At 45.0% G+C, this 15,739-nt stretch overlaps 1 protein-coding gene and 1 pseudogene across 9 annotated transcripts in view; one reads left to right on the forward strand and one right to left on the reverse strand.

The window, feature by feature from the left end:
• Positions 1–873: 873 nt before the first annotated feature.
• LOC105875097 (heterogeneous nuclear ribonucleoprotein A3 pseudogene) lies at positions 874–15,002 on the reverse strand (annotated as a pseudogene).
• The window catches only part of DOCK3 (dedicator of cytokinesis 3), a 599,374-nt gene continuing 598,299 nt past the window's right edge, over positions 14,665–15,739 (forward strand). For 8 of the 9 annotated variants that reach the window (XM_076008055.1, XM_076008080.1, XM_076008059.1 and 5 more), the window contains exon 1: positions 14,682–15,037. In XM_076008055.1, the coding sequence (XP_075864170.1) occupies positions 15,001–15,037 (37 nt within the window). In that variant the 5' untranslated portion in view covers positions 14,682–15,000. Of the gene's footprint in view, positions 15,038–15,739 lie in introns of all 9 variants that reach the window. The other variant, XM_012771410.3, reaches the window with a different exon arrangement.

Consider the following 15,739-nt stretch of genomic DNA (forward strand, 5'->3'; position numbering starts at 1 on the left):
AAAAATTTAAAAAATTAGGCAGGTGTGGTGATACACACCTGTAGTCCTAACTATTAGGGAGGCTAAGGCAGAAAGATCATTTGAACCCAGGAGTTTGAGACTGTAGTGAGCTATGATTGTGCCACTGCACTCCAGCCTGGGTAATAGAGTGAGACCCTGTCTTAAAAACAACAACAAAAAAAGATATAGAACATTTGCATCACTTCAGAGAGTTCCCAATCACCTCTTCTCCTCCTTCCCATCAGGGAAATATTTTAATGATTTTGGAGACTTTTTTGAACTCCTGACCTCGAGCAATCCTCCCACCTCGGCCTCCCAGAGTCCTAGGTTTACAGGCGTGAGCCACCGCGCCCAGCCTTATTTTGGAGACTTTTTCATGTGGTTATTGACCATTATATGTTTAAGTCTTTAGCACATTTTTAAACATTGGGATGTTTGTCTTTTTATTATTGAATTGTGGGAGTTCTCTGTATATCCTAGATACACATCTATTGTCCTAGATGTGTATTGGGAATGTTTTCTCCTACACTGTGGCTTTCCTACTCATTTTCTTCATAGTGCTTTTGATGAGTAGAAATTTTTAGGGTTTCTTTAATAGCACAATTTATAATTTTCTCTTTTATTATAAATGATTTCTATGCCCTCTGTAGGAAATCTTTAATTATTCCAAGGTCATGAAGATATCCTTCTATTTTTTTTTTTTTTTAAAGTTAAAAATTCCTTAATTTTCTATTCCTGGTACCACTACCACAATTTACAGGGCAATATACCTGATGTAATGAAAAGAAAAAGAAAAAGAAAAAGCTACAACAGATAAAAGGCTTCAGGAATGTACATCTAATTGACACTACATCACATTGATCAATAGCTGCACTTTTTGCAAACTGTGGCTATGACAGTCCTGAACAAGAAGGGTTTCCTGTTTAAGCTGCAGTAACTTTTCTGACTATGGATAATCGTTCCTTCTGTGGCAGATTTTTACAGTTCCTCTAATGCATTTGGGATGACTGTCTCAAAGTAACCTGCAGCTTTCCTGACAACTCCTCGCTCTCTCTCCTGCTAAGAACTTTAGCCCTTTTCTGCTGTTTTTAGAACCTTCTGCTACCATATCCACCACTTCCACCACCAGATCCATAACCACTACCATATAGACTGCCCAAGCTTCTTCCACCCAAACTGCCCCCTTTCATGGGTCCATAATTTGATTGCTGTTGTCCACTATAGTTTCCAAAATTATTATAGTTACCACCACCACCATAGTTACCACCTTCAAAATTTCCTCCTTCATTGTAACCATCATATCCTCCTCCACCACCGCCATATCCACCACCTTGGTTTCCATATCCTGGTCCACCACCATAGCCCCCTCTACTACTATAACCAGGACCTCCACCATAGTTGCCACCATCACCTCCAAATCCATTGTATCCACCATCACCTCCTTCATAACTACCTCTGCTGCCACCACCTCCACCACCATAACCTCCTCTTCCACCAAAGTTTCCACCACGGCCAAAATTACCTCCACCACCTCCAAAGTGTCCTCCAGGACCCATAAAGTTGCCAGATCCACCTCCCCAATCTCTTTGCGATCTAGCAGACTGCATCTCTTGTTTAGAAAGGGCCTTTTTCACTTCACAATTATGCCCATTAATAGTGTGGTACTTCTGAACAACAATTTTATCAACAGTATCATGATCATCGAAAGTTACAAAAGCAAATCCTCTCTTTTTTCCACTCTGCCTGTCTTCCATAACTTCTATGGTTTCGATCTTGCCATATTTTTCCAAGTAGTCTCTCAAATTATATTCTTCTGTATCTTCTTTAATACCACCAACCAAAATTTTCTTCACTGTTAGATGAGCACCAGGCTTTACAGAATCCTCTCTAGAAACAGCTGTCTTTGGTTCCACAACACGCTCATCAACCTTGTGTGGTCGAGGAGCACACTTTGCTGCACCCACCTCTTCAACACAAGAGTAAGTCACAAAACCAAAGCCCCTGGAACGTTTTGTTTGGGGAGTCTCTCGTTACCACACAATCTGTGAGTATGCCCCATTTCTCAAAATGTTCTCTTAAGCTATCATCTGTAGTTTCAAAGCTCAGACCACCAATAAACAGTTTTCTCAATTGCTCTGGTTCCTTTGGATCATGGGACCCCCCCCACCCCACCAGGCGATGGCCGAAGTTGGGCTGGGGCGACTGGATGGCAGTTTAACTCCATTTTGAGACCAGACTTGCCTCTTCCAACTCGAGTTCAATATATATCCTTCTATTTTTTTTCTTTCCTAGGATCTGTATAATTTTAGCTTTTACATTTGGGCCATGATTCATCTGTAATTGATTTTTGTATTTGGTAGGAACTCAGGATTGAGGCTTATATTTTTCCATATAGATATCTAGTAGTTTCAATACCATTCTTGAAGAAAATAAATATTTCTTTCCCCATTGAATTGCTGTAGCACCCTTATAAAAAATCACTTGACTGTATCTGTGTGTGTCTAGTTTTGGACTCTAGTCTCTTCCATTGTTTACCTGGTTGTCTATATATTTGCCAATACCATAGTGATTTTATTATTTCTAATCTATGAACATGGCATATTTTGTTTAGGCCTTCTTTAATTTCTCTCAGCAGTATTTTATAGTTTTACACATCTTACATTGCATTCATTCCTAGTAATTTTAGTTTCTGGATATTACTGTAAGTGAAATTTTTTAAAAATTCAAATTTCCTCATAGTTAATTTCTAGTTTATGGGACTATAGTTGTTTTTTGTTTGTTTATTTGGTGTTTTGGTTTTGTTCATTTGTTGGATATAGGGATCTCACTCTGTTACCTGAGCTAGAGTGCTGTGGCATCATCATAACTCATTGCAACCTCAAACTCCTGGCCTCAAACCACCCTCATGCCTCAGCCTCTAGAATAGCTGGAACTGTAAGAATGTGCCACCACGCCTAGCTAATTTTTCTATATTTTTTAGAGACAGGATCTTGCTCTTGCTCAGGCTGGTCTAAAATTCTTGGCCTCAAGCAATCCACCCACCTTGCCCTCCCAAAATGCTAGGATTACAGGAATGAATGATTATTTTTAATATATTGATCTTGTATTCTATGACACCGCTAAACTTACTAATTAGCTCTAGTATTTTTCTACACAAACAATAATGTTATCTGTGAATAAAGACAGCTTCACAAAGATAACTTTACATCTTCCATTCTGATCTTTATGCTTCTATTTTTCTTGCCTTGTTATACTGGCTGGGACTCCTAATACAGTATAGAATAGTAATGGTGAGATCAGAGTAAGACAGAGTAAGTAGTTGGAACTTTGTTTCTTGAGAGGTCATCTGAGAGTTTTGACTGAAGAAACAGGCTGTGATTTATACTCTAAAAAAAAAAATTCCTCTGGCTGCAAGGGAAGAATCACTGGGGGCAAAAATGGAAGAAGGAGACCAACGAGGAGGCTGCAGAATTCCAAGTGAGAGAAGGAGGTTTGTTGGCCTGGGAGGATGGGGGATCTGGTGTGTATTTGGATTTGGAGTAATAGAACTCACCATGGTATGGACATGGGAGAAGGAGGGGACATCAATGATGACTGCTAGAGTATTCAGATGGAGATGGAGGTGCTATTTCCTGAGGTGAGATTGTGGCAGGAATGTGGGTGGATTGTAGCGTTGGCTACTCTCAAGATACTGTTAGATATCCAAAGTGTCAGAAAGGCAACTAGAATGATGAAGCTTGAGGTGCAACTTTGGGACATCATGATTTTTCTGGAGTCCAGAGCCACAAGACCAGACAAGAGAAAAGAGAATGTGGAGAGAGATGAAAAGGGGACTCAGTCCTGGTGCAGAGGCTGGGGAGACATGAAGGATCCAGGAAAGTACACTGAGAGGGAATAGCCATGTAAGAGGAAGATCAAGAGTATAGTTTATCAGAAGCTTCTAAAAGCAAATGTTCCAGGAAAAGGATGGTCACTGTTTTGGATGCTGCTGACTGAGCAGGAAAAATAGGACAAGGACAGAGAAACAATCATTGCATTTGGCATTACAGACATCCTTGGTGGCCTCAACACGGGCATTTAGGTGGAGAAATAGAGCTGGAAGCCCAACTGGGAAAGGTAGGATCTGTAGATATGGAGGTAGAAGCAGTGAGCACAGTGAAGTGGGGGCATCCTTTCTCCAAGCACCCTAAGAGGAGCCTTGAGGAGCTCTGGAATTCTGCTCTAAGTGACCAAAGGCCTCATTTACCACAGAGAAAGGGAAAAATGAGCCCTGTGTCCTAGAAGTAAGGACCTGGCCAGAATGGATGAGTGGATGAGTCAGGCCAGAGAGGATGAAGCAGGTACAGGAATCCATGCTCATTGCTGTTGCAGTTCTCTATCATGAAAGCCTAGCTTTAGGAAATCCTTTCTGCTCATCACCAGGAGGGATGAGCTTCAAGGAGGGTGAGAGAGTGGGCTCCAGAGTACCAGGTGGCCAGTGCTGCTCAGTTCTATGTCCTGTCTATGTGTGTTATTCTCCTGAGAAAGACGCACTGCTTTATACAGGTAAGTTTGTAATAGAAACAACACATACTCATTGGGAAATTGTAGAAAGGAAGGAAGAGTCACTTCTTGGTATATTTTACTCTGGTTTGTTTATACATGCATTTGTTTTTGCATAATTATAACCATACTGTGAATAGAGTTGTGGGGCTGGTTATTTTTCACTCAATGTGACATAATAGACATTCTCCATTGATATATGGCTTTCATAGTTGTTATTGGTTGCATAAAATTGCATGGGGTAATGCTCCATGTTCAATCAATTCATCCCCTACTGATTGTCATTCAGTTATTTCTAGTATTTATAGACAGTGTCACATTGGATATCTATGTAAATGAAACTTACCCCAGATCCATTTCACAGAACTACCTTTTTTTTTTTTTTTGAGTGTCCTGATACCCACTTACCATATTTCTGGTGTGAAGGTCAAACAGACCTACCCCACTCTTAACTGCCTGCACACTGTCATTCAATGTGGTTTTTTTTTTTTTAGATGGGCCAAAGAAAGGGTCTCCTTGTAGCTCCAATTTGTCTTATAATACTTTGGTGGTTAAAGAAGATGCTCATTTCTCCATCTGTTCATTTACTGGTTTTATTACCCCTCATGGGAGGAAGCAGATCCTGCTGAGTCACCCACATTTGTACCTTTTCCAGTGGGCTCTCTGATGGCTAATCATTCCCTGCTAGGGCTGTCTTCACCTACTGGAGTGATCCATGATGAAATCTTTGTGTCCTTCTGCACCATTTCCACACCTTCAGCCAGTCTTCATAGTCACACTCTTCCTCCTGAGTGCCTCACAGCAGCCTTTCAGCCTGCCCCGTACACTCTCCTCTAGGCCAATATTGACTCTACTTCTGGCTGCTTCCCCTGGACCTTGAAGAGCCTTCAGGAAATACACCTTGACCAATTGAGTGGTCTAGTCTCTACTGACTGCTCAGAATTCTTCATCTCCACCCACCTGACACTTCCCCCAAGGAAATCTTGGGATCTGGTCACACTGGCCTTGTCATTGCTACTCACTCATCTCTGCTTCTTCCTCCCTCTGAGCCTTGGTTCATAAGACCTGTTCCAAGAGTGCCCCCATTCTGTGCCGTGTCCAATCAAACTCATCCTCTAAGACCTTGCCTCCTCAGCCAAGCCTTCCTGGATTTTTCCAGTCCACTCAGCCTTCCCTGCCTGTGAATGGCTACAGCATTTATAGTCTATAGGGACTCTCTGAGAAGGCCCCCAATAAGTAGTCTCCTTTTCCTCATCCAAGTTCTAAACAAGCTGAGAAATAAAAACTTAGAAGAAAACCAAAGCATTACCTGCTTTACTGATGACAGCTTGGGGGAGGAAGCAGCTTAGTGTGAGGTCAAATGAGCCTGCCTGACCCCAGAATTGGGCTGACTTTCCATCTTCCCTTAGTCTCACATGCTCTGGGTGAGTGAAGCCCTGCTTGTCACAGCCAGTGGAGCACTGGAGTGGAAAATCTGCCACCCTCCCGACAGACCATACCCTAGGGGGAAATGCTAAATCCCATCTTGAATTATTGTCACTTTGTGGAATTTGTTGCTTCAGCTATGCCATGAGGTCCTTAAGACCCCATGGTATATACAGTTTCCCATCTTCATACTGCCTTCAAGTAGGTGAAGAGGACTCACTCTTAGCAAGCCCTTTCTTCCCCATGCATAGCCCCCGCAGTTAAGTCTAAAATTCTGTTCTGAGGGCTTCATTTCCCTATTGATGCTGTCCTGAGTGTGTAAACACTGTCATTTTCTCAGGCCTCAAAAAGGTAGGGTGACAGGCCCTTTCCTGAGAGGGCAGGGCATGAGGGCATAATTTCCTTTGGTGTCCTTGTACTAGGATCAAGGAGAGAGTCAAATAAGAGGTTGGGATGGCACAAATGTGCTTTGCTTAATTCACAATTGTGCTAAAAGCATCCTTTGGGCCTGTACTGGTTTGATTGATGAATGATTAGATCTTTCAAGGCATGGGAGATTAATTATTTTGGGCTGGACAGAGAAGTCCATGGACAGAGCCAAGTTACAAACTCCACTGCTCCACTGGCTGTTGCTTTCTAGAGGAATGTAGAGCCCACCTGGTAATGCTTGGATTCTAGAGCTGTGAGAGCATACACATCATTGCACCATGTAGAGTTAGAAAAAGATTTCTCTAAAAATAACCACCGAGGAATATTTAATTTGATAGCAAGACTATGACTAATCCATGAAACAGAGAGTCTGTGTGACAAGACACAGTACAATAATAGGGAGAAATTCATGTTTGACCTTTAAGTAAGTGCGAAATGAAACAGATCTATTCCTTGGCAGCTGAAGACCCTGTGGCTCTAGGGAGAGTGGCGATGAGCAGAGTGTCTGATGATCATGGAGGACAACCAATGGAATAGGTAGTTCTCAAGGGTGTTGCATCATGGAAATAGCTCTGGGAAATCAATACTTTTTGGTGTTAAAGAGAGAGAAGAGGCTGGCACTGAGCTAAGTGGTGGCTGGTAAGAGGCAGATGCAGGAGGCCAGCCCTGCTGGGCAGGAGTGACCAAACCAGCCCTCACTGGTTGGCTCAGGGGAAAAGCAGATTCCACAAATGGAAGGAGATCCAGCATTTCTGGGAACCAATCTGAGCTGGTAGGAGGGGAGCAAGATTTCAATGCTTAGTGAAAATTTACCATGGCAGGCACTATGTTGCAAGCTTTGCAGCTATCATCCTCACAAGTATCCCTGAGTAGAAGCTGTTATGATTCCCACTTGACAAAGGAGGAAACTGGGTTTCAGAGAGATTAGGCTACTTGCCTGGGGTCACCCAGCTAGGAAGTATCTGAACCTGGATGTGAACCCAGCTCTGACTCCAAAGCCCTCAAGTTCTATTCCCTGTTGCTAGGTCACTTAAAACTAGAAAAAACCCAAAGCTGGCAGTGGGCCAGAGTGACAGATTGGGGTTGGGGTTAGGAGAGGCTGGGTACAGGTGTGGTTTTGGCAGGGGCTACCTGGTGATGAGTTCTCATGAAAAATTGCTTTGGCTCCCGGCATGGCAGGTTTCTGAATTAGGATCACTTCTCTGATGACTCCATAATTCATGACTATGTATTATAAATTCTGATCCATTCCCCTCAGTGCTAATTGGAGAACAGAATAGACTCCATATTTTAAAGTTGCTCTTCCTCAGTGGTGAAAGGGTGAATACTATTCCTGCTGCTCCCTGGGTCAGGCCCTGCATGTTTCAAGTACATGTTCCAAGGTATGCTCTTGTGAGAGAATTCTTTAAAGATTTTTTTTTTTTCATCCTCTACTACATGTTCCTCAGGAAGAGATTAGTAGTGGTCCTTGATCAGATTTGGGGCCAATTGCTTCTTGGCATGCTTGGCAAGAAGCTTGGCAATATTCTTCCCCTGGACCCTTAGCAGGGGTAGGGATGTGGGTGACTAGCAAATACCCTCATAGGCCAGGCGCGGTGGCTCACGCCTGTAATCCTAGCACTCTGGGAGGCCGAGCCAGGAGGATCACTCAAGCTCAGGAGTTTGAAACCAGCCTGAGCAAGAGCGAGACCCCGTCCCTACTAAAAATAGAAAAAAATTAATCGGACAACTAAAAATATATAGAAAAAAATTAGTTGAGCATAGTGGTGCATGCCTCTAGTCCCAGCTACTGGGGAGGCTGAGGCAGAAGGATTGCTTGAGCCCAGGAGTTGGAGGTTGCTTGCTGTGAGCTAGGCTGAGGCCACAGCACTCTAGCTCAGGCAACAGAGCGAAACTCTTGTCTCAAAAAAACAAAAACAAAAACAAAAACAAAACCCTCACAGACCCTGTTCTTTCCCTCTGGACCTGGGAGAGATGAGGGCTAGTATACCCTCATGGGCAACGGTATACCATCTTGAGAAAGGAAGGATTGGCTCAAGGAGGAGAGAGAAACCTGGAGTGGTTCTAGATGCTTCTATATAGACTTGGTAGGTGCTCAGAGAATTGGGGAATGGGCAGTGGTGCCTCTGAGCCTAGTTCTCAAGGGGATGGGCCTTTTCCTAGGCTGTTCCCTCAGTAAGCCCAGGATCTCCTTGGGGGGCTGGTCTTAGGGTCTGGTCTTATTCATGTCTCTTATCTCTGCTTCTGACCCAAGGCCTAGTAATGGTTGGTGTCCTAATGTCATGGCACCCAGCAAGGCTCCAAGACTGGCCCCTGTCTCCTGCTCCAGCCACATCTCTCCCCATTCTCCACTTATTTGCTCATTCACACATCATATCCTGGTCCCACTGGCCATCCCATTCCTTCCCAACCAGACTTAGCCCCCCTCCCCCAAATACTCTTCCCTCTGTCTAGAATGCTTTCGTTTCTTTACTTGGCTGATTTGTTTGCATTGTCAGGCTTCAGTTTAAATACCATGTCCTCCAGGAAGTCTTCCCTGACTTGCAAACTAGGTCAGGCCCCCTGGCTGAGGCTCCCTTTGTACGCTGTTCTCTTCTTTCCTAGTACTTGTGTCTCTAATTAGGGATTTGCTTGTGTGACAATTGGTTCAATTTCTCTTCCCCCAACTGTGGTGAACTCTGTGGCAAGAAAGACTGTGAACATCTGTCCTGGATTTGGTCCATAATAGGTGCTCAATAAATTTTTGGTGAATGAATGATTCAGATTTCTCACACTTCAAGATTAAAAGTATGAAGAGCTGGTGGGAGCAAAGTATCAGTTCTTCTCCTAGTCTCAGTACCATAGCAATTCAGAGATGGGGTAAGTGGTGCCACACCAAACAAATAGGCTTTGTTTTGCATTTAAGTGAATTGGTAAAGGTATTTCAATTGGTTGCTTTTTATGTGTAGAGAAATTACCTCTGTTTTGTTTGCAATATCTGTGCTATTTTGGGTTGTTTTCCTCTTTTGGGTCTATTTGTATTGGAGCAATAATTTCACCATTTGGCCACACAGAGGCCCAATTAATATTATAAATATAGTCCTATAAAATTCACTTCTTGACATTAGAATGCTTTGTTGCTAATTACTCTCCAAGGTTTTTAATTTAATCCTTCCTTGGTGACTTAGTGAAGAAATTCAAAGGTATGATTATTTCCCCCAAAGGGAAAGGAGAACTGGGTAATGCCAAGTTTCTATCTATTTGCCCTTCCTTCCAGGGGGTATCTTGTTTTTGATTCTATCTCTTCCCTTTTTCCTGGTCAGGAAACAAATAAACAACAAACAAACAAACAAACAAACAAAAAACTTAGTGGAACAAAGATATAAATTTCTGGAAAAATAAAAGCATTCATTTATTAATGTATTCATTCAAATAATATTTACTGAGCATCTACTATATGCCAGATCCTGTGTGCTAGGCACTGAAAACTAAAAAAGAGTATAACATGTCACTAGGTAGCTCACAGTCTTGAGTGGACAGGAAGGAAATGCCAAGGATTCTCTGACACATCTGGACACATCTGGGGGTGCTTCTCATAGTAGGGCTTGATAGCTACAGCCCAACTAGAAGTGCCACATCAGTTTCCAGGAGTTGAAATCAGGGGAGTTTTGATCATTTCTCATTTGAAGACCCTGGATAACTGTAAGGAATCCACATTTCAATAATATTTTGAATGGGTTGATAAAATAGGAACAGATGGTTAAAGTTTGTCATTTTAGGGAAAATAATAAAATATTGCACTGCTTAATCTGTCTCTCTTTCACACTCTTTTCTATCTTCTCCCTACTGCAAAGATATTCAGATGCAACAAAATTTAAAGCAAAACACTAATAATATCTTTTTAGTCTCTTTAGGTCTCTTCACCTGAAAGCACCCTAACTTTTTCAGTCATCTCTGTGTTAACCTATTCTGTGTTAGCCCTTTATTCCTTCTGAAAAGAGGCTTCCTAAAAGGCATTGCTTTGGGGGTAAAATAAGAGGTGATGGTGAAGTAAGAATAGCTTGGGTGTCTCCTCTGCCATGAAGAAAACTAGCTCTGCAGATTTTTCACTAACAAGAGCAGACCCACTTGTTGAGGGAACCCAGAAGGGCAGAGATAAATTGGGTAACATGTGTTCTTGAGCCTTCCATTCACCTGCCCCTGGGCCTTGTATGGGCAATAAGCACTAGCTGTTGCTACCTCCTGATCAAGAGAAGGCAGAATGTCACTGCTCACCTGCATTTTGCTTGGATTTGCCTCTATACCCTCTATCTTTCTCTGAAGTTTTCCTACCATTCCACTTTGACAGAGCATTAGATGAGATCGACCACTGGGAGAGGGAAGTGAGTGCTGTTTTGGCACTGCTGCCAGAAAATCTCGAGAGAATGAGCATCGTGTGCCACTTACCCACTGCTTGCTGACTTCAGTAGCAAAAGCCTCCAGAATGCTCCTGGATAAACATCATCTTTGTGGCCACACATTGTTTTATGAGCTGAGTCATCAGACCGGCTGGCTCCTTAAATGCTGCTTTCTGATTCTCCAGGCAGAAGAAAACAAGGAGAGAAGATGTGAATTGTAGCTCATTGAGCTTTGTAAAGAGCCAGTCTCATTCACCAAAGGTGATGGGGCATTTAATATCATGGAGTTTGCTTATGATAAAAAATTATTGATCAACTTAAATCCCATTTAAGAAAAAAAAGATGATGCTATCTGCATTTCCTGTACATCGTTTAAAAAATTTTTTTGGTTATAGGCTATTTTTAATAGCTACCAGTCTTAAAGAATTTCCTGCTAAAAACTTGATTCCTTTCTCACCCATTAAATTGCAATTTGTCATCTAAGGTAATGAGTTAAACCTAAAAGTATTAGTGATAAATCAAATTGTTTGCAGACTTGTTTCTTAGATAAATTGCTCCACTATTTTTATCTTTTACATAGCTACTCAAGATATATCAATGAAATTTTAAATTAATACCAGTGTGCCTATAACAAGGAAATTTAATTAAACTTCTGAATTTAGAGATTTGTAACTTGTGGAGGTAAATATCCCAGTTTTCTTTTCCAACCTATTTCATTATGGTGTCAGTAAACATACAGGCAGATCATTTACTGAAGAGTATATGTTAAATTCCTGTTAGGTGGCAGGCACTATGTTAGTCTCTGCATGGGGTAAAGATAAATAAAGATCAATCCTTGCCATTGAAGAAGGAAACAAATGTGTGCCCATGTGCAAGGCAGCCACCTTTGGTTTTTTAGAGGAAGATAAGGTAAGTGCCACAGGAAAGGACTTAATGGCAGAGGAAAAGCCCCTTGAACTGAGAGGCTTCCTGGGGAAGTGGCCATAAGACAGCCTTTGGAAGGTGAGGCAAATCCATGGTTTCAAGAGAGGAGAAGACTTGGACTGAGGGATGCTGTGTGCAAAGGCTTACCCAGAGCCAGGGAATGGCCTGAAATTGGGATGGCCCTGTGGAGTTCTGGGAGAGCAGTTTCCAGGAGGTGATGAGGTCAGAAACCAGAACTTTGAGGCTGATAATCAGATGAATTACATTGAGATAAACGGATTTGGAGTGGATGATTCTCCTTTGAAGTCACATGGAGAGAGGAGGAAGAGAGGGATGAGGGTAGTGACAGGGCAGGTGTTCCTGGGACTGTAGAAGGAGCCTGTGGAGCAGGATAGGGTGAAAATGGGAGACAGGGGACAACAATAGCACAGTGGGTTCCTGGGGTTTCTGTGAAGGAGCAGGCAGTGAGCCTGGGAGGTGGCAAGAATACAAGGAAGTGTAGGTAGAGAGGGGAGGAGGTCAGTGTGCTGAGTGTCCTGATTTTCAGAAGCAAGCTGGAAGTTAGCTCATGTGTTCAGAAGGGGTGTGTGTGGTATGTTGAGTGGACTGAGAGCCAGAGGAAGGAAGGGCTCAGACCAGATGCTAGGGGGATAGGAGAGCAGGTGCATGGTCCTGCTGAAGGCCGATTCTCTACAACATGTGCTATGCCCTTTTGCTTCAACTCAAGAAAACAATCTAAATTTAGTACAAACAGCAAGCGTGTAGGAATCTAGGACTTATTAATTGCCCTCTTTCTCACCTTTCTTTTCCCTTTCCTGGTTGGGTTTAATGACCTCTCATCCTGGAGCTGAGGTATGCAGTCATGGAATGGGACTTTCTTTGTCTGGGAAAACCATCATCTAAGATGGATTCAGACTGGGAACAAGAGAGTAAACTTTGTAAAAACTGGCCGTTAGGCTCTGTGACTGTCATCATGTACATCAGACAAGGGAGTGGAACTAGAGGATGAAATAATAGTTTTAAAGTTGTTCAGAAGAGCTGTGTAGCTCAGCCCCACTTGCTGGATAGCTCTCTAGAGAGAGCTTTGTGGGACTGTGGCTTCATTCCATGGTGGCCATTGGGCAGGGGTCTATCTTCCTGAAACAGATACATAAATAAGGACATTTCTTTTGTTATGTTCCTGGAACAACACCTCCCCTCCCACCTCCAAAAAAAGAGAGAAGTGTATCTGGCTGTTGAGAAATATGAACATTCACAGAACAGACATTTTTCTGGGCAGGAGTGGGCAGCTTTTATTGGTGGGAGGAGGAGCCTATAAATCAGAAGGTGGGAGGGGGTGGCAATAATCCAGGTGAATGCTGTCAGGCCTCTTCCCAGGCCTGATAAAGGACACTTTGAAGGAAGAATCAACAAGATCTGTTGTGACTGGGCGGGGTGGCTCACACCTGTAATACTAGCACTCTGGGAGGCTGAGGCAGGAGGATCACTTGAGCTCAGGAGTTCAAGACCAGCCTGACTCCATCTATACTAAAAATAGAAAAAAATTAACCAGGCTTGGAGGCGCATGCATGTAGTTCTAGCTACTCAGCAGGGTGAGCTAGGAGGATTGCTTGAGCCCAGGAATTGGAGGTTGCTGTGAGCTAGGCTGACGCCACAGCACTATAGCCCTGGTGACAGAGTAAGACTGTCTCAAAAAACAAACCAAAAAACCAAAACAACAACAAGACCAAAAAACCCCAAAACAAAAATACCCAAGATCTGTTAACTGCCAAAATATTCTTGTATTAGTCTTACTTTCCACTCAACACCCATATACTAGGTGTTGGATTGGGTGCTGAGGGACCAGAAAGATGACTTTAGTTTGGAGTTTGCCTTTTGGGAGTTGACAGTCTTATGAGGGAAATAAGACACAAACTGAACACAGCTGGAATCCCAGAGAAAGGAGGGAAAGATCCAGTGGGCTGGCTGCTGGGTCAGGGCAGGCTTCCTGGAGGTGAGGTGCTCAGTTGGACTTTTAAGAGTGTGGGGGGTTTCACTCCAGTACTTTCTATAAAAAAAAAAAAAAAAAAAAAAAAAAAAAAAAAAAAAAAGAGTGTGTGTGTGGGGGGCTGGCCAAGAGGTGAGGGATGACACCAGGGTTTTGACTTGGTAGTGCTGGTGATAGAGATGAATGGATCTGCTGGGATTAGAGCTGGGAACACCATGTGAATCCAGATGTAGGTGGAAAGGAGAAATCCTGCAATTCCTGGTCTTTGTCGAGGGGGTTGACGTGGGGTTACAAGGTGACATCTGTAGATATCAGGGTAAATGGATTCTTAGGGAGGAGAGAGAGGAGGGAAATTTCCGGTCAGAAGCAGAACTACTCAGGAACACATGGGAGGCAGTGCCCTGGGTAGGAACCCTCAGAGCCCAGTGAGGAAGTGCTTCCTTACTAGGAAGGCTCCTGTGATTGTTCAGGTCTCAAACATTAACCACTCAGGCCTACTCAGTGAAACAAGAACCCAGGAGGTGTAAGGGGCCTCGGCTTAGAGAGCCTCCAGGAGGGAGGGGCAGGAATGCACCCATCCTGCAGGCCCTGGGAAAGCGCACGGTGGCTCGGGAACCTTTCCAAGAATATGGTCATGACACGATTGCGGGTGAAAATGGGATGGGTTTGAAAATGGTGTCGTCTTCTTTTCCATATCTCCCCTCTCTGACCTGGGGACCGTGGTCATCTCCGAGCCCCTGGCAGGAGGCAATGTAAGCGGAAGCAAGTGGGGATTCAAGGGGGTTGCCCACCTGCCTCGCCAGCTCCAGAGCTTGCTGCTCTGAGAGCCCCCGGCCGGCGGGGCAGCCTGTCCTGTGGGGGCCGGCGGGTCCAATCGCCTCTCGCAGACTTCCCTCCGCTGGCGCGCGGGCTCGGGCGGCGCGAGCTCGGGCGGCGCGAGCCCCTGCGCGGCGGGGAGTGGCGCATGCGCGGGCGTCCTGCGAGCCCGCGGAGGCGAGCCGAGCCGCGGCGGCGCGGGGAGCGGAGCGGCGGTGCTGTGAGGAAGCGAGCCGCGGCGCGGGAGCGGCGGCGACGGACAGGTGGCGAGCCCTCGCCCGTGTCGCCAGGGCTGCTGCGCCACCCACGGAGCCTTGCGGTTCAGACGTGGCGGCGGTAGCAGTGGCATCCCGGACGGCCTGTGAGGGATGCGCCGCCCACTGCCCCGCGCCGCCTGACCGCCCCCGCCTCGGCTCGCGGTGCGCCACAGCCGGGCCCGCGGCCGTCCCCGCCGCGTTGTCGCCCGGCCGCCGCGCCCGCGGAGCCGCGCCCGGCCCGGCCATGTGGACCCCCACAGAGGAGGAGAAATACGGCGTAGGTAGGTGAGGATTCGGCCTGGCTGCGGCTGGGATTCCAGAGGACGCGCCCGAGCTCCGGGCCCTGCCTCAATTAGCTCCCTCGCGCCCCCGCCCCTGCCCGCAGGCTGCGCGGCCTCGGCGCAGGGGTGGGGGGGCGGCGCGGGGGCGGGAGTGGGCGCGGGTCTCGGGTGCGCCGAGGGCGGCAGGGGGCGCTGGCGGCGCGGCCTCGGCAGGTACGGCCCGCGGGAGGGGCGGGCGAGGCCCGGGCGGTGGACTGAGGTTTCTGGTGTCGGGCACTGGGCAGTTTTACTCAAGAAGCCAAATTCAGGGACTGTGTTTTCTTCGCTCCAGAACCCCGAATTTAATGAGTTAACGCATCTGAGTCGATAAACCCTGTGGCTGTTTAATTTTGGACTGGAACCTTACAAAAGAAGGATGAAAAACGTTGACATCATTTTCTCAGTTCAAAATTTTGCAGACATTTGACTGCAGGTGTTTCATCCGTTTTAATTTGTTTTGCCTTCAGTATTAGAAATATCTTAAAATGGGAAATGTCTTGACATGTATCAATCTTAAGTTTAGGTATTTTATAGAACCGGTTTTGTTTTTTAAAAACCCGTGTTTTCAGATGAGACTGTTATTCCTGTTAGAATCCTCTTTTTATCTAAGTGTTAAACTCCAGAAGCTAAATAATTCTTTTAACATTCTGTTTCTTTAAAAAG

Source organism: Microcebus murinus, chromosome 1, assembly GCF_040939455.1.
Source record: "Microcebus murinus isolate Inina chromosome 1, M.murinus_Inina_mat1.0, whole genome shotgun sequence".
Lineage (NCBI taxonomy): Eukaryota > Metazoa > Chordata > Mammalia > Primates > Cheirogaleidae > Microcebus > Microcebus murinus.